This window comes from Chiloscyllium plagiosum, unplaced genomic scaffold, assembly GCF_037043375.1.
Source record: "Chiloscyllium plagiosum isolate Xiang-an unplaced genomic scaffold, Cpla_swu_hap1 HiC_scaffold_22, whole genome shotgun sequence".
Taxonomy (NCBI): Eukaryota; Metazoa; Chordata; class Chondrichthyes; order Orectolobiformes; family Hemiscylliidae; genus Chiloscyllium; species Chiloscyllium plagiosum.
Window position 1 is genome coordinate 31,987,592 of NW_028270160.1, and position 19,772 is coordinate 32,007,363.

General features: G+C 42.0%; 1 protein-coding gene across 1 annotated transcript in view; it reads right to left on the minus strand.

Annotated features, from left to right (window-relative positions):
* The window catches only part of cpxm2 (carboxypeptidase X (M14 family), member 2), a 199,249-nt gene that overhangs the window by 77,151 nt on the left and 102,326 nt on the right, over positions 1–19,772 (minus strand). The window contains exons 5-6 of the mRNA XM_043712660.2: positions 19,143–19,227; positions 16,740–16,890 (exon numbers count right to left, since the gene is read on the minus strand). Of these exons, the coding sequence (XP_043568595.2) occupies positions 16,740–16,890; positions 19,143–19,227 (236 nt within the window). The remainder of the gene's footprint in view (positions 1–16,739; positions 16,891–19,142; positions 19,228–19,772) is intronic.

A 19,772-nucleotide genomic window follows, 5' to 3' on the forward strand; every position in this document is an offset into this window, starting at 1 on the left:
TTCTCTATTCAATGGGCAATTTATTATCTAAACTTCAAATTTTACCTTCTCAACATTTCAGTCAGCCTACTCAGAGATGTTATTGCTCAACTCTGAAGCAGGTGAGACTAGGACCCAGATCATCAGCCCAGAGGTAGAGACACAATCACTGCACTTGAAGAGCTCTCAGAATTTATCTTGTATAACACCTAAAAATCCCACACCACAGATATACTTTATTCCCAGACATAAGTCCAAACACATTTGTCCATTTTTCAGCTGGAAACCTCCTATTGTTTCTGATGGTGAGAGTTACCCTGGAGATTTAATTTTTTACACAAAGATAGGTGGATCTTCCAACCTCACTTAAATACTTTTAAATTTGATCTCTTCCATTCCAGCTTGAACATCCACCTACATTCTATGTGTTAAACAACAGAGAATACTGCTTCACACTCTGATTCTTGCAAACTGACCTGTTTATTAGGTTCAGCAATATCCTTGCAAGCTATTATTCCAATGTTCAAAGTTTGGGTGAAGATTTGTAGCTCGGGTGCTCGTTGCTGTGGTTCTGTTCGCCGAGCTGGAAATTTTTGTTGCAAACGTTTCGTCCCCTGTCTAGGTGACATCCTCAGTGCTTGGGAACCTCCTATGAAGTGCTTCTGTGATGTTTCCTCCAGCATTTATAGTGGCCTGTCCCTGCCGCTTCCGGTTGTCAGTTTCAGCTGTCCGCTGTAGTGGCCGGTATATTGGGTCCAGGTCGATGTGTTTGTTGATGGAGTTTGTGGATGAGTGCCATGCTTCTAGGAATTCCATGGCTGTTTTGTTTGGCTTGCCCTATAATGGTAGTGTTGTCCCAGTCGAATTCATGTTGCTTGTCGTCTGCGTGTGTGGCTACTAAGGATAGCTGGTCGTGGCGTTTCGTGGCTAGTTGATGTTCATGGATGCGGATCGTTAGCTGTCTTCCTGTTTGTCCTATATAGTGTTTTGTGCAGTCCTTGCATGGGATTTTGTACACTACATTAGTTTTGCTCATGCTGAGTATTGGCATGAAATAGAGAAAACACACCGGATCATCAACGCCACACTAATAGGAATCCGATTCATGAGAGAAGAAGAAAAGGACAACCAACTCCCATTCCTAGACGTGATGGTACAGAGAACACCGAACGGAGAATTCACCACAAATGTATACAGGAAAGCCACACACACAGACCAAGTCCTGAACTATGAAAGCAACCACCCCAACACACACACACGAAGTTGCATCAAGACACTATTCAAAAGGGCCACAACACACTGCAGCACACCAGAACTGCAAAAAGAGGAAGAGGAACACCTGTACAAGGTATTCGCCAAAAACGGATACCCGCGCAATTTCATCAACAGATGCCTAAGAGAAAGACAACGGAACGAGGACATGCCGCAACCCAAAGGACTAGCCACACTACCATACATCAGGAGCATTTCCGAACTGACAGCCAGACTACTGCGACCATTAGGACTTATAACAGCACACAAACCAACAGCCACCCTCAGACAACAACTCACCAAAACGAAGGACCCGATACCCAGCATGAGCAAAACTAATGTAGTGTACAAAATCCCATGCAAGGACTGCACAAAACACTATATAGGACAAACAGGAAAACAGCTAACGATCCGCATCCATGAACATCAACTAGCCACGAAACGCCACGACCAGCTATCCGTAGTAGCCACACACGCAGACGACAAGCAACATGAATTCGACTGGGACAACACTACCATTATAGGGCAAGCCAAACAAAGAACAGCCAGGGAATTCCTAGAAGCATGGCCCTCATCCACAAACTCCATCAACAAACACATCGACCTGGACCCAATATACCGGCCACTACAGCGGACAGCTGAAACTGACAACCGGAAGCGGCAGGGACAGGCCACTATAAATGCCAGAGGAAACACCACAGAAGCGCTTCACATGAGGCTCCCAAGCACTGAGGATGTCACCTAGACAGGGGATGAAACGTTTGCAACAAAAATTTCCAGCTCGGCGAACAGAACCACAACATTATTCCAATGATTTGAACAGAGTTTTCTCCTCTCAAAGCCTATCCCCAAAGCAACATGAATCACATAGGCTATTCTTTTAAGTGTGAAATGCTTTTATCTGTTCTTTGGAACCACTCTGATCTTGGAGTTAAGTAAACAGTTTTAATACAGTGATTTATAAAACCTGACATGCTTAACACCTCCCTGTTAACCTGCTGCTTTGTTCTCTCATCATTCTCTCATACTGACAGTGCAAACAGTTTTGTGCCTCAACAGCTAGTTAAGGTTGAAGACAAGTCTCTGATGACTCCTCCTGTCTCCCTTTGGACCATAGCCAATTACAAAACACCACAGTGTCATTCCTCAGACTTGACTGATCTCTGTAAGGTACATAAATTGTGCCGTTTGAGTGGACCAGTTATTTGAGCCTTCTCCCAACATTCACAATTTATTTCTAAATAAATGCTTTATCTTACAGAACTTAAATTTGCTAAAAGGAGACTAGTAGTTGAAGCTTTTTGTCACACTCATCAGAACTATGATGCAAATAACAGATTGGAAAGAGAGATACCATTTTATACAGCATGAAAAGAGGGTGTTAATTGGTTGGGTTATAGTTGGCATGGAGATGCAGCAAGAACAGCTAACCATCAAGCTTAATTCTCAGATGAGGCAAGTGGTTCTGATTGGTCAGAGTGTTTCCATCGAGATGCAGCAGTGTTTTCTCAATCCCTCCTTTTGAAAGGAATGCAATGTACATCCAAATTACTTTGGCCTACATAAAACAGGCTATTTACACATGCAGCTGTTGGCAAAACAAATGCATCACACTATGGGCTCAGATGACAATCTTAAAGTGATTTCTGATGTAACACAGTCTGGATTATTGACTAAATAATTTCCAAAAGTAGAATCACATCTAATGATGGATAGACTTATTTGGGGTTTGCAAGCATGGGGTGGTTGAACATGAGCAGCTTTTAACTAAGTGCAGAAATTTCTTCCAGCCTTTGATTTAATGTGAGTGCACTGTTTTATTGTCTCTATGGACAACCGCACCACAAACAATACCTGTTTGACACATACCCTCATGATAAACTTACTCAAAAAGAAGCAATTTGGTACCACATGTGATGTGTACCTTCTACAAAATTCTACAAGGGAGACTTGTAGAATCACCTTATCAAACCACTTTGCTACCTCAAGGGTCGCAGGACATTCACTCCAATGTTCCTCATACCTCAGTATCTCTCATTTGTTATGAATTCCTTTGCCTTTTACCTCCATGACTTCCCTAAATACAAAATCTCATAGTTCTCCAGGTTGAATTCCATCAGACACTTAACTGCCCACTTAACCAGATCATTGATATTTTCTATAGTCTATAATTATTCATGTCAATATTAATCACAGAGCCAATTTATGTTCTATCTGCAAACCCTTGCACATGACTCCCACATTCCAGTTGCACAAAGACCATTACCAATTATTTTTATTTCCTGATCCTGAGACAATTTTGTAGCTAGTTTGCTATATTCCCCTAGTTTCCATGGAGTTTTATTATTTTCAACCAGTCTGCTGTGTGGGCCTTATAAAAGGCCTCGCAAAAATTTACTTGGACTACATCAACTGTATTACCCACATCAATTTTCCTTATTCCTTTCTCAAAAATTTCAATCAAGTTAGTCAAAAAATGATCTTCCCTTAACAAATCCATGCTGTCATTGATTAATCCATATTTTTGCATATGCAAGTTTATCCTACCTCTTAGAATTGATTTGAATAATTAGCCCATGACTAATGTTATATTGATGGACTGCAATTATTTGACTATCCCTTGCTCCTTTCTTAAGCAAAAGTACAACTTTAGCAGCCCCACATCTGTATCCAGTGAGAATTGAAAAGTAATTGTCAACCTTCCACTATTTCTTCCTTGGATTCCTTTAACAGTCTGGAATACATTTCATCTGGTCCCAGTGATTATCCATGTTCAAGAATGTTAATGTTAATAATACTTCTTCTTTCCCAATACTCATCACTTTCAATACTTCATGCTCCTTCTTAACTACAATGTCAATATCTATCATACAGCCAATTTATGTTCCATCTGTAAACCCTCGCACATGACTCCCATTTTTACATCCAAATTTTTAATATGTACAAAAAAAGGAAGCTAGTACTGAGCTCTTTTGTAAGACAGACACAAACTATTTAAGAACCACACAAATACCTTGCATCTCTGCACATAGGTTACCTTTTTTGGTCTTTTGTGGACCTCACTGGTTCCATGGTTATCCTCTTAATGTATTGATGAAACAAATTTAGGTTCACCACAACCTTGCTCAACAACATTCTTGTATACCCTCTTTTCGTTTTTGTAATTATATTTTGATTTTACTCCTCCACTTTCTATACTCTTCCCAGCTTTCTGCAGTATTGAATACCCTGCTGGATGTAAGCTTTCCTGTCCCATGTTATTTTACCCTATAAACCCATTGAAATTCAGAGGTCCTTAGGATGGTATGGCCAAACATATCTCTTCATGGGCTATTTACTCTGAGCCCCTAGGATCTCCCTTTTGAATGCCTACTATTATTCTGACAATGATTTACCCTTAAGTAGATCTTACCATTTCACTTTTGTTAAATTACTCCTCAGCTAAATAAACCTGACTTTGCCCAGTTTCGAATTTTAACTCCTGTACTATTTTGTTCTTTTCCATAATTATATGAAAATTACTGAATTGTGAACACTGCCACGAAAATATTCTCCCATGATTTCTACTTGCCAAGCTCATTACCACTGATTCGATTCCATAGAGGCGACAAATAGCTTAGTGCAAATAAAACTATATTTTACAGGCATTTTTAAATGAGGACAGAAGTTGGTGTGGTACAGTATCAAGTTCAAGGATGGAAATCCAGAGCTCGGGGATGAATTGGCTGAGCACACAGTTCCCAATAGTAGGTCAAAAGTAATGGCAGATGAGGAAGTGACAGGGTTGAAAGAAGTCAGAATTTTAAGAAGGATACGAAACTGAAGGATGTTACAGAATTGGGAAAATGGGTGGCCATGATGAGCTTTGGATATTAGGTCGAGAGTTTTAAGGTGGTGTCTTAAATCATGAATCAGTAAGCATCAGTGTATTGAGGGGGCACAATAGTTTGTGCTAAGACATGGACTGTAGCAGTTTTGCTTGAGTTGAAGTTTAGAGAATGGGAGGCCAGCAGGGATAGCTGGGAACAAGGGAAGTATAGGTGACTAATAATGAATTAGCTGCGGCAATGGCCAGGTCAGAAAATATTATGGAGGATCTGTCAACTGAAGCTTAGCTGGAGAAAATTGGGCTCTGAGATTGTTATGTGAGGCAGTGCTTGGAAAAAAAGGAATGGAATTTATGATAAAGAAGCAAAGCATGCTCCAATAACAATGGGTTCCTAACACAACCATAGAAAGTAAAGAAAGCAAAAATCAGCTGCATAATAATAATTTATCACAGGGCACAAATCAATCACTACTTACAATGTTGTACTTCATCAGAGCACACGCATTTAATCTTGAAGTAGCAAACTTTATCACAATTTTAGATTCCTTTGTGAAATTTCTTTGAAGCTGACAGACAATACAATGTTCACCTCAGCACTTCAGTGTCATTAATTCTATTGAAAGATGAACAGTCCACTTTGGCTGGGTGGTAGTTACGAATTATCTTAGTTATAAACATTTCAAATAACTGTCTAACAGGCTAAAGGGAAACAAGAATTCTCAAGCAAGTCTACCCGTACTCAATGCAATCAGAAACTATAACCGGAACTTTGTGTTTCATTCTGCCGTGATTTTGGTCGGGGAGTGGAACAGTAAAATAAGAAATCTGACTAGAAACACCATACCTATTACATGTCTTCTTGTCCCGCTATCTGAAGAAATGTTAGTGTCAAGTGAAAACTGAACAAATTGCAGATGCTGTAAATCCAAAACAAAAACAGAATTGCTGGAAAAGCTCAGCAGGTCTGGCAGCACCTGTGGAGAGAAATCAGAAGTAACATTTCGGGTCCAGTGACTCTTCCTCAGAACTCAAAGTATTAGGGTGGCATGCACCCATTGGACTTTGGAGAGCTATAAGAGACCAATGAATCCTATTTTAACCTCTGTGGGGTGACGCTAAGCAGTTTTACAGCCCCTCGCCATCTATATGATACCAAGCCAATGTTTATCCACTCCCCAAAGTGTCAACCCCTCAATCAACAGCTTCTTCACCAGGGCCTGCTAGCCTCTCCATCGTAACACATCAGACCCAACTCTCAATCTGGCTCCATTCCTGAACCCCTTCCTTGGGGACTGTCACATTCCTAGCAGTAGTCATCATTCTCAATGGCACTGAGATAATGCCTTTCGATTGGCTGGCAACCCTTGTGGCGGGGGCAAAAATTGTTCCTCAGTCCAACTAAAGGCCTGATAACTGTTAAATAGCTGCAAGATGAATCAGCCAAACAATATGGAGTTTTCTACAAAGCCCAGGACTGCAGAGTAACTGAATACAATTGCACTGCAGTAACAAAATGTGCAACTTCCAGGAAATTCCATCCCTTGCACAATATTTTGCAATTTAAGACTCCTATTATATTGCCATTTATTTGCATTGAACTTTGCAAGGATGGAATCTGTGAGTTCAGTTCTGATATTTAGACTATTAAATCTGGCACCTTCATTCCTGTGGCATGAGAAACAGATCTATTAGTCTATCACTGGGATAAGGAAGTTTTTCTGGTATTTTCCCACTGCCAGCCTTAACATATTTGCTCTGCTGTTGCTAATGACTGTGAGATGTGTTCATGGCTAGCCTATTAGGCAGCACCACACTAAACTGAAGATAAATGTGTCTTATATTAGAACCCAATGCTACTATTCAGCATTCAGAAACATCCAAGCATCTGTGCAGAATGCCAACAGCAAAGCTGCACACACTGCTCTGGGACTCTCACTCAAATCACATGAATCTCTGTCCTTTTAGCCAGTAGCTTAAGAACAAAGAACAAAGACCATTACAGCACAGGAACATGCCCCTTGGCCCTCGAATACATATTGTCTATCTAAATCTGCTGCCTATTTTCTAAGTATCTGTATCCATTTGCTTCCTGACCATTCGTGTATCTGCCTAGATACATCTTAAATAACACTATCATTCCCGCCCTGACCACCTGCGCTGGCAACGCATTCCAGGCACCCACCACCCTCTACGTGGAGAACTTTCCACGTGTATCTCCCCTAAACTTTTCCTCTCTCAGTTTGAACTCATGACCCCTAGTAATTGACTCCCCCACTCTGGAAAAAAGTTTCTTGCTATCCACCCTCTCGACACCTTTCATGATTTTGTAGGCCTCAATCAGGTCCCCCCTCAACCTCCTTCTTTCCAAAGAAAATACTCCTAATCTACTCAACGTGTCCTCATAGCTAGCACCCTCCATACCAGGCAACATCCTGGTGAACCTCCTCTGACCCTCTCCAAAGCATCCAAATTCTTTTGGTAATGTATTCCAAGTGTGGCCGAACCTACAATTGTAACATGACCTGCCAACTCTTGTACTCAATACCCTGTCTGATGAAGGAAAGCAGTGTGAGATTGAGCAGAGCCTATTGAATCATACTTGCATTCGATCTTAACAGACATACACACATTTAGTGGAAAGACTGCGGAAGCTGGGATTACCTTGAAGCAGTGACAATTAAGAATGAGATCTAAATAATGTTCAAAATTATGATGAGGTTGATAAGGTAGCTAAGGAGAAATTGTTTCCAACGACAAAAGCTCAGTAACTAAAGGACAAATTAAACATAATTAGTAACATAACTGCAGATACATTTGGAGAAAAGTTTGATGCATTCAGTTGTTTTGATATGGGCCACACTGGTGGAAACTGATTCCGTGATAACTTCCACAAGGGCATTAGATGTATATGTGAAAAGGAAGCAGTTGAAAGGAAGTTATAGGGAAAGAGGAGGGGACAGGGATTAATTGTATTGTTCTTCAATGAACCAAATAAACTGGAGACAATGGATAGAATCTAACTGTGGAGGCAGGACTAAAAGTGTGAAGTTCATCTATTTGAGTGGGAGGGGAATGGCTTAAGTTTTCTCCCGTACTTATGTTCTTCTCAGTCCACAAAACATATGTGTACAGGTAAAATGCTAAATTATATGAGGAGAAAGTGAGGTCTGCAGATGCTGGAGATCAGAGCTGAAAATGTGTTGCTGGAAAAGCGCAGCAGGTCAGGCAGCATCCAGGGAACAGGAGAATCGATGTTTCCTGAAGAAGGGCTTATGCCCGAAATGTCGATTCTCCTGTTCCCTGGATGCTGCCTGACCTGCTGTGCTAAATTATATGGGCAGGCAGAGAAATTCTGCCACCCAGCCCCACCCCAACCTCCCACATTCAGACCTTCTGGGGTCCAGTTTCCAGTCCATTATTTAAAAAGCTGTCAGACTGCACTTCATTCTCTACAACCCAGCTTAATTGATTCTCTGCTCATTCCATCCAGCCATCGCCGGAGTTGGCACAGATCAGACAAAAAGCGGTACCATGGATTAGTGACACCTCCCTAGAGGTTCTCCTGAATGCTGAACAGGAGAGAAAGGTCGGTCTTTTGCATAGAGATGATAACAGGAGGCCATCTTGACTGGAAGGCAGCCTGCACAAAGGTGCCTATAAAGGTAAACAGCTGTGTGTGACTCAAGAGAACTTAGCCCCAGGGCTACAGGAGGATCAATGATCTGCTGTGCTTGGCCAGGTCATGATATACAATGTTGCTCATTGCTTCATGCTCCTACAAGCACAAATCAGCATTGTAAGGTCAAAAGCACGGAGGACGAACACACACAGGACTGACTGCCATGTTCAGTCAATATTTGGCAATTCATTGCAGCTATCAATGTTGTTCCACTTGCACCAAATAATTCTGCTGATCACATACTTGCCAGTTTTCACCCACCAAACATAAAAATGAGCTCCAACATTCAGCAGCTCATGCAACAGCAGCTCACTGACTATTTACCACAACTCAGTCAATATCAAATCTCATAGCTTTTTACCAAAGGTTTGCAAGAGTCAGTGACTCAGACACGCACATCATATTGAGTTTCATCAACTGCAGCCTTTAAAGATAATGGCTAACCTTTCATTCATAAACCTTTAAAACTAAACTTCCACCATACAACATTCTTCTGATTAGCAATGCATACAATCACAGCTTTGGAGATTCACATCATGATGGTATCTATCTGTACCATGCATAGTGTGGTGCACCCTTACTAATGTCCCTTAATGCTTCTTTTTTCTTGTAGGAGAATAACTTGCATAATAAGCATGAATGTACCAAACAGCAGATACCTGATCCTCTTTGAGGGGCAGGCTGATAAGCTGGCATGAGAGCAAGGAAAACATCCCTCTGATGAAAGAGGCACTGGACATGACAGTCATTTATGGGAAAGCCTTCAAATTGCTACTGCCTGTTGCTCACCAAGCACTGATGCCTTAATGAAACCTTAGATAAAGATAACAGCTTTGATACTAATATTGATTTGTTTTCTATTGTTATAATGCTAATAAATATGGATTATCAAATTTTAACTTCCATCATCTGATTGTTATACCTCAGTCCTTTCATGGTAGTAAAATGGCTGCAATGTCATGTGATCTCGACTGAGTCAAGTTTTGTGAGTTCCTTGTGGAATAAACTGAACTCTGTGCACTGAAATTACCATTTTTATTCAAAGACATCAAAACCAGGCAACTGAATCACTGTCAAAAAATTCATATCTCCTGTCTAATTCATATGTGTATGATAATTTGTGTATTGGGAAATGGTAGTTTTGTGTGGCAGCTTAGAAAGACAATACAACCAGACTCTGGAATATATACTGCATTATACTTCAACATTTTTTTAAGGAATCCCTACAATGTAGAAGCAGGCCAATCAGCCCATTGAGTCCACACCAATCCCTTTGGAGAGCATCCCGCCCAGACCCACCCTTTCCTGTAACCCTGCAATTCCCATGGTTAATCCACCCAATCTGCACATCCCTGGACAATTTAGCATGGCAAATCCACCTAACCTGAACGTCTTTAGGCTGTGGGAGGGAACTGGAACACCCGAAGGAAACCCACACAGACACTGGGAGAAAGTTCAAACTCCACACAGACAATTGCCTAAGGATGGAATCAAACCTGGGTCCCGTGAGACAGCAGTGCTAACCACTGAGCTATTGTGCCACCGTGTTTTTGAGCAACAGGGCAGAGGAAAGAACATAGATTTGAAACAGCAGAACCTGGATGGTTTGCTCTCTGAATAATGTTCTCACTGGACATGAAAAACAAAAGCCAATGAAAATGCAACTTTGGCAAACAATATTTCACCAAGGATTCAAGATACCTACAGATCCTGCTTCTACTATGAATACAATTAATCAACTACAGCACATTTTAAAATCTACTGCCTCACTTTAGCCAACATTTTAACTGAAGTCTGATAGCTGCATATTAAAAATAAATTAAAACTATTTATTGTAACTGACCAAAAAGGGATGTACACAGAGGGGAGCTGATTCTTTCTCCTTACCTGTTTCTAACATTATGCAGGATCAGCGTCCACTCTGAAGTTAGGACAAAAGGAAAGTCACTAACCCCAAGCCTAGCTTTATCAGCCCCTCAAACCACGTATCTGAGGATGAAAAACTATCATGGTTTTCTAACCCTACCTTCTACCATCACACAGACATTCATCTCAGAAGGCAATATATCTAGGCTTTGCTGATGATCACATACCAGGGAGTACAGCACTGACATAAGTGACAACTACAGGCTGATTCCTGATGAAGGGCTTATGCCCAAAATGTCGAATTTCCTGCTCCTCAGATGCTGCCTGACTGGCTGTGCTTTTCCAGCACCGCTCTCTCGACTCTGAAGCCTCTAACTCTCAGAGAATCGCAGGAGAACAGGTTCCTACTGAGTCCAGTACAAGTGAAGGAAATCTGTATCTGACCACTAATGAGCGGACAGAGATGCAAAGGCAAGTGGGGAAAGGCCAGCCAGTGATGCGAGGGTTCTTGAGCAGACTGAAACGAAGGGCAGAGATGTCCGCCGAAGTTTGGTTTGATGTCATGGCTCTGGCATGAGAGCGATTGGCTGCTTGAATGGATCAGGTGACGACTATCATGGGGAGCCAGCTCCAGTGAAACAATCAGTTTCTGCCAGGTATACCCATGTTCAGACTTCTGATCCATTGCTCATGCCATAGAGACATTAACTTCCTGACCAGTGGAGAGGAGGTTGAGGGGCATTAACCTCCCTCTACATCTCCCATTAACTCAAAGGAGAGGAGCTGCTATTGCATCCCAAACAGGGACATGACCCTAGGTATGACTGTCCAGACCCTGACCACTGTCTTTGCAGCTCCCTGATGACTACACAGGGAATATAATCATCAGGAAGTGATGACTATCACTCGATATTATCCAAAGGACATGGGTGGGGAATATTTTGTTCAGTTAATCAAATTCTGGATAATCGAATGCCGGATAACACTGTTTAGCCAAGCATCAGGACCTTGCAATCTTGCCGGATAATCCAATAATTGGATAATTGAATGCCGGATAATCGGGGTTCCTCTGTATATGAATTCCTGACTGCTGGTGCTAGCCCTACGTGACTGGCCATCAAATACAAACCAGAATGTGGTTCCAGGTTCCCTGATCATGACTGGCCTGAGCAGATGACTGACCTTGTCCAAGGCCCTGGACTGTGCCTGTGACTGATTGTACTATGACCCCTGACTGAACTGAAATCTCACCCAGTTTCTGACATGGCCATTTGGTTGAATAAATGTGCAGTGTAGTTGCTGCACAGACAGCTGGACATGCTGTCTGTTTTAGATTGATGTATTGGTGTGCTGTGCATCAAAATATCCACCGTAACTGACAGATCCCTATTGGCAAACAGCCTCTCTGTCTGTCTATCCAAACAAGCACATCAATAGAGCAGCACAGGTAGCCTTTGATTCTGGCTGCTTTACCAATGTACTACCAGGCATGGCACATCCTGGCAAAGCAGGGATACTGCAAACATGCAGATAGTAAGCACTGAATGAGCAAGCCAGCAGCCCTGAGATGCAGCCTGGTCCAATCCATGAGCTGTTCAATGTGAATTGCTGATGAGTCTTGCAGTTCAGGTCTGTGCTTCCTGTGCATCCTGTAAGTGAATCAGAAGAAGTGCAATGATGGTCATGAAGGCTTGGCAAATGTTGGATGCCAATGTTTGTTGATCAGGGATGCATGCAACTGATGTACATGGAGGATACTCCGAAATGCCGAGCATCATGGAGGCTCTTTGTAGCCAGTGGTGGGCTGGAGTCACCAGGTACCTGCACTGACTTCCACATCGAGAATTCCCAATGTCTAATTTGTTCAACACATTCAGGAGTTTAGGAAGTTGAATATTAATGAGGTGAGTTGTAGAATTAATAAGGCATTTAACAAGCTCGACTCCACCTTAATTGGCAACTTAGTTGAAATGCCTCCTTGGATGGCTAACCTTCATTCTTCTTTTCAACATTTGTTCACACACATGATAAAGAAATGTGAATATATTTACAAATGAGATAATGTGTTTTTGCAATAAAATATCACCCATGCCACTTATGTGCCCGAGGAATGTCTTCTTCCTTTCCTGCTACTATGCAGAATTGGGCTTAACAGTGAGCGTGAAGGGAGCTTGCTCTACAGCAGAGCCTGTCGGCCATGGATGTTCGGGTTGGATGATCCTGAGGCATTTACGGCTAGATGGCCAGACATGCTGAAGGTGCCTTAAACAGATGTTGGTTCACCCTCCTCAGCTTTGATCATCCACAGAGTTAAGGGTGGCAGGCAGGGTGGAGGTGGAAGGTGAAGGCCTACCTCTGCGGTGTCCCGAGAGGAGATTCGTTAGGGCCTGTAAGAGGTTTCTCCTCGGGGGAAAGGGGCTTGGGGTTGAGTGCCTATCTCTTTGTGAGGAATGAGTACCTCGAGTGAGCCCCTCGGTCATTTCGTTGTTGGTGCTGAACACCAAGGGTTGGAGGGATGACGTGCAGGTCAGTGTGTATAACCAATATTAAGTGAGCTGGATGTGGCTCCCCATACCAGAGGCAGCCTGGCACAAGCAGCATTGGTGTGGTCCTCCAACCTTTGAGTCAATTTCCCAGTGCCTCCAATAAACCTGTTGGTCGCTCCTGTGTCAGGTCTTGCATTTCATTTAAATTCTGAATAGCTGGAACCATGGGGTCATCTGCCTGGGGCTGAGCAGGCGCCTGGTCTCAGGCAGAGCACCGAGTGCCAGTGACCTGGGCATTTTTCCTCAACCAGCTACAGAATCAAGGGCTCGGAAGCACACGCTCCTGACTCTATACCAGACAAAGTACCCTGAGGGTGTCAGTGTCTGAGCTCGTGGAGGATACAAGAGGCATTCTTGTCAGTGCACCCTCTGAGGGATCTGTAGTTCCTTCCTCAGATGTAAAGAAGGAGATGTATAGTGCAAGCAGCTTCTCGAGTTTGGAGAATGTGTCGATACCACTGGTTCCTGAAGAAGATAAAAGAGAGAATGAGTTGTGAAATAGGGATAGAAGTTCGGGCATGTTGGAAGTCATGGGACAGGAGGAAGCAATGGACATTCCATCTAACTTGTTCCTAGGACATTGAGGCTTCAATGCCATTAGATGGAGGGTCACAGTCTTTGCCAGCTAAGTCAGGAGAGGTAAGGATTGGCTTCTTGTAGGGGATGAGAAAACAAATATCAGACCCAAGATGGTCCCTTTCAATCCTACAGTGGGCTATTTTCTCCTGGAGTGAGAAAGAGGAAGGAATTGAGCAAAATTAAAGTGGGTGGGATATCTGTCAGTACTGATGAGGGAAAGGTTCCCTGAGTGAGTGAGAAGGCAGCACAGAGGGCATGTAAAGTTAGTGGGTGTGGTGGGAGCGAAAGAAGATGCTGCATACAGTGGTGAGAATGGTAAATCATGAGCCTTGGTGGGAGCTGGGTGCTGGAGCACAGTTAAAGTGAGTGTGAGACAGCAGAGACAAGATAATGGCACTTACCATCTCTAATTGAATAGTCATTGACCTTCTTGCTGCATTGCCGGGTGTTTCTTCAGGCCATGCGTGCTGCATTTATCTTGGTAGTGACCTTGGACTAGGCTGGCAGACTCTAGTGGCATGGTCTCCTCGGGTAGGCCTGAGGAAAGAGGATAATCCTCCACTGCACCACCCATCCACCAGGAACATCATGGAGTTAACTTGCCTCTGTCTGTCATCTCTGGGATAATGCATGAGGAATGGGAACTGTGCAGTGTAGTTCTGAATTGACTGCACTTGACCCAGTGCACAGCTGCTTGTTAAATATGCAGCCAGCACCAGCAATCCTAGCAGATGCATGCTGTGAACATCCAAACATATGAATAACAGTAAGCCACTAAGCCCTTTGAACATGTTTGATCAATGAATAAGATCATGGCTGATTTGATTTAACCTCAACTCTACATTCCTGCATATCCCTGCCAATCTTCCATTGCCATGGTAATCAAGGATCTATCTACCACTGCTTTCACAATGTTTTAATGATTTGGAGATGCCAGTGTTGAACTGGAATGTACAAAGTTAAAAATCACACAACACCAAGTTATAGTCCAACAGGTTTAATTGGAAGCACACTAGCTTTCGGAGCGACGCTCCTTCATCAGGTGATAGTGGAGGGCTCAATCCTAACACACAGAATTTATCGCAAAAATTTACAGTGTGATGTAACTGAAATTATACATTGAAAAATTGATTGTCTGTTAAGCCTTTCATCTGTTAGAATACCATGACAGTTTCACTTCTTTCATGTGTAAATCACAAAAACTTTTTAAAAAGTTGCATTCTCGGGTTAGCTGTTAACAAGGGTGATAGCTAGACAATATGTTGAAGGTGTTGGGCCCCTGTGTTCTCTGTCTATGCCATGATGTTTAGACTGATTCTAATCCAAAAAGTGAGATAACGGAGTTTTACATAAATTCATGCAGTTTTTTACCTCAGAGTTCTACATGAATGCATGCAGTTTTTGAGCAAAGTACAATGTCACCCTACAAGTACAAATTCACTCCACAAAATATATGTGTGCATGTGGGTCTTTGTCTGTGTGTGTATGTGTGTCTGTCTGGGTTGGGGGTTGTGAGCGTGAGAAAGTGTATGTGTGCGTGTAGTGAGTGCAGAGTGTCTTAAGTCTGTGAGGGGGTGCATGTGTGAGTGTGGGAGTGTGTGTGTGTCTGTAAGGGTGTGTGTGGGTGTCTGTGTGTGTGTGTCTCCGTGTGTATGTGTGTATAAGAGTGCCTGTGTGTGTGTGTGAGATTGTGTGTGTGTGTAGGAGTATCTGTTTGTGTGTATAGTGCAATGGTGGTCACTTGTAATGTGACATGAACCCAAGGTCCCGGTTGAGGCCCTCCCTATGGGTACTGAACTTAGCTATCAGCCTCTGCTCGGCCACTTTTCTCTGCTGCCTGTCCCAGGTCCCAACATGGATCCCTGTGGCACATACTTTGGGACATCCTCTGAGCCTGAAAAAAAAACACTTATTCCTCCTCTCTGCTACGTGGCAAATACTTCCATCTCTGGTGTGATAGCATGAGTGGTGCTCCATAGAGTTGTGGCACATTGGTGATGGTGTGAGTTGTGGAGAATAGCATGAGAACCCTTTGCTACGGCTCAACACCAACCTGGATGTTGCCTGGGTCTTGTTGCATATGAGCAAAAACTGAAAGCTGATGCAGCATGTTCCTTTGACTGTGTAAGTAGTGAGAAGCATGCAAAAACCAAAATGTAGATCAAATTTTACTTACATATCTGACTTTACTTAGATTTAATACTATTGTTTCCAATTTAGTGCACCACTCTCAAGCTCAATCTGTTCCCTCATTATGATCACTCTTTCTCAGAGAATCCTTTATGTGAATCAACTAACTAACCCTGTTTCAGTAACAAGGCAGAGGTCTTCCATAGTTGTTTCCATGTGCCTTGCTAGAGATTTCAAATTGCAAGTTAATATTGGAAGCAATGTCACATTATAGTATCATTTGAGAACATACAGCAAACATCCATCAAAACTGAGCTGCATGATTCATGCTTATTCAGTCACACCACTGGAGTGATGCACAGACACCTTAGTGTTCCCTTGTGCTTTTCAAACTTCCAGCATTTCAGTAACCTTTTTTCACTTGTAGAAAAAGACAACACATCAGAAGAGAGAATGAAGACATATAAAGGACAGGCAAATGATAGCACTGTCAACACCACTTTTCATCAATGCGTTGATGACTGAACAAAGGCTGATGGGGCAGGTTTGTTTGACAGGACATACCTGGACAATGTTTCATTTGGTTGCGCAGTTGCAAGTGTTCAAGTTCTATTGGGTCGGATTGATGAGAGGTGTAGCTGTTTCTAGAGACCTACAGTCAGACTCTATCAAGGTCCATAGCTTTTGCTATATTCAGCACACTCAAGGAACTATTCCCCACAGTTTCAAAAACAAGAATAGTGTGCCGTCCTTGAAAGCTCAGCACTTGACTACATTTTGATGTTTCTCATTGTCAAAGTAAAGGCTGAATTGAGTTTAAAACAAGTACATTTGCAAAGAAAGTTGACTCATACTGGACAATGTTGACACAAAGTTTTACCTGGCATAGGACAGCCCAAAATTTCCACTCTCATGCATATGTCACCATCTGGATACCAACTCCGAGGGTTAATTCTTATGTACCGAGCAACAATTGGAGTGGGAAACTCATTAAGTACAGGAATCTCTTTCTCTTGGTTTGCTTTGAATACCTGAAAAATAAAGATTCAATGAATAATAATATGTGGAAAATAACAGTATTGTCAAAATTTGCAACAGAGCAGTATTTCAAATTGAGGTAGATCCAGATAATTGGAGGTAATTCACTCCATGTGATGGTCTTCTTGATAAAGCTAATCTAGTACACATCCCAGAACAATTGCAAAGCAGGCATATGTTTCATCAATTTAATACAGAAGTTGCTAGGAGTACTTAGATAAAGTTTGTGATGTGGAGGAGCCAGTGTTGGAATGGGGTGAACAAAGTTAAAAATCACACAACACCAGGCTTATTTGGAAGGTTTATTTGGAAGCACTAGCTTTTGGAGTGCTGCTCCTTCATCAGGTGGTTGTGGAGTAGGACCACAAGACACAGAATTCATAGCAAAAGATTACAGTGTCATGCAAGTAAAATGACATTGTAACAAACCTAGATTGTTGTTAAGTCTTTCATCTTTTAGAATGGGTTACTGGTTTCGCTTCATTAACATGTAAATCCCAGAACTCCCAGAACTTGGGTGGCACGGTGGCACAGTGGTTAGCACTGCTGCCTCACAGCGCCAGAGATCCGGGTTCAATTCCCGCCTCCGGCGACTGACTGTGTGGAGTTTGCATGTTCTCCCCGTGACTGCGTGGGTTTGCTCCGGTTTCCTCCCACAGTCCAAAGATGTGCAGGTCAGGTGAATTGGCCATGCTAAATTGCCCGTAGTGTTAGGTAAGGGGTAAATGTAGGGGTATGGGTGGGTTGCGCTTCGGCGGGTCGGTGTGGACTTGTTGAGCCGAAGGGCCTGTTTCCACACTGTAAGTAATCTAATCTAATCTAATCACATTCTCAAGATAAGTTAAGGTTTTTTTTTAAAAAAGGTGACATCTCAGCTCAGACAATGCCTTAAAGGTGTGACTCACCATTGCTAACAAGATTTACCTTTGCTGGAGCAGTGTTTTTATCCAAGTCATTTCAAAAGGGATTGATTATAAATCTTAACCATAGAAAGCCACAAATTCAACAGTAATTCCATTGACATCAGTGGCATGATACCATAGAGTAAGACAAAAGCAATGGAAAAGCACAATAGTGTTCTTGCTCCATCCATTAAGAATGGCTTACATGGATTGAGAGCAAGGTTTCCAATTTTCAGAAATCAATGATGATGTCAGAATGAACAAATAATGTGTTAATTCTAGAAATATGTAAAATGTGGCATTTGAACAAGATGACCAGTTTGACGCAGTTTTTTGAATTTATATAAATTTGCAAAAATATTCAGTTTAAAATTTTACTTCTGGAATGGAGGAGAGGAGAAAGGTTAGATACTGACCTCTATGTTACATAATAGTTAAGAGGATCATTGTAAAACAAAATAATTAGTGCCATGCAGGCATTTATTATGTTCTCATATTACTGTCATGCTGTCAATTCTATCACCTTCTCAAGTTCTATATTTTGAAAATGAATGACATGTGAAAGGTCCCAAGCAGCCAGTATAATATTGCCAAATGGACCCCTTTTTGCAAATAAAAAGATATTTTATCAAAAGATTGTTGTAACCATTCCTGATGAGCCCTTTCCTCCAAGACAGAAAGTGAACTAATACATTGTAGATCATATCAGCAAGTAATTCACACTGGATTTTGCTTTTACTATGCTGTAACAGGTAGGAAGACATCAGTGAGTTCAGTGTTACTGTAAGATACTCAATAAAGCAAATTGTCTCAGAAGGAAATAATGTCACCGTATTTTTGGAAACATTTGAAAGAATCTATTGAAGAATATTTGTAAAACTCCGAGAGGAGAAGTTTGATAGCACTATGCCCATTTTTCAGGCAATTAAACATCCAACATGGTGGCAGGGCTGTTAGTGAGTGTATGGTGGCTCATTGTATACCATCAGCTCAAGGGAAATAAAAGGGTTTCATGCTTAAGGCAGACATAAGACCCTTGCACAGTTTTAAAGAAGGACATAGCACCTGTCTAAGGCTCAGTGTGAAACTGAGCTGCATTAATTGCACCTGACCATGTGCCTAAATGGGAGCTTGAAGATACAGGAGTTTTCCCAACACTGTTTGAATGTTAAAGACAATCATCAACTTCCAACTGGACCATCACATATGAAAACTTCCAAACTGATAAATTCTTGTTTTGTATTTATGCTTAGAATGTGTCTATAATTTTAAAGTAAAGCTTATTAAATGCAGCTGGCATCTTTTCATTTCTATAGAATCATTGCAAATATCAAAGAGCTCACCATATCATCTGATCCATTATTGACAGCAACCCAGCTGTAGCTGTCATTGCTCAGCAGAACGGAATACGATGTCACCCAGTCACTCCTACAAGGAGAAAATTGCTGGTGAATAAGATTTTACATTGGGTTTCCTGATAGTTCCTTTCCACTTCTCTTGAAAAATAACTGATTTAATATATATGTAAGTATGTGACAAAAGGGAGCTGAATTTTCTCACACAAGTCCAAAATGAAGTTGATAGCTGGAAATGTGTTGCTGGAAAAGCCCTTCTTCAGGGCTTATGCCCGAAACGTCGATTCTCCTGTTCCCTGGATGCTGCCTGACCTGCTGCGCTTTTCCAGCAACACATTTCCAGCTCTGATCTCCAGCATCTGCAAACCTCACTTTCTCTCCAAAATGAAGTTGATTCCAAGTTACAAATGTAGTGGCACATTGGGTATAATCTTTTTGTACAAAGTTAGTTCAGAAGACACCAGCTAAAGTACTGTCAAATTAGGGTTAGAAACCCAGAAACATTTAGAAAAGTGTAATAGAAGGAGTAGGCTATTTGGCCCTTTGAGCTGGTTCTACCACTCAATATGATTATGATTGATCATATAGTGATCCAACTCCTGTTTCTGCTTTCTCACC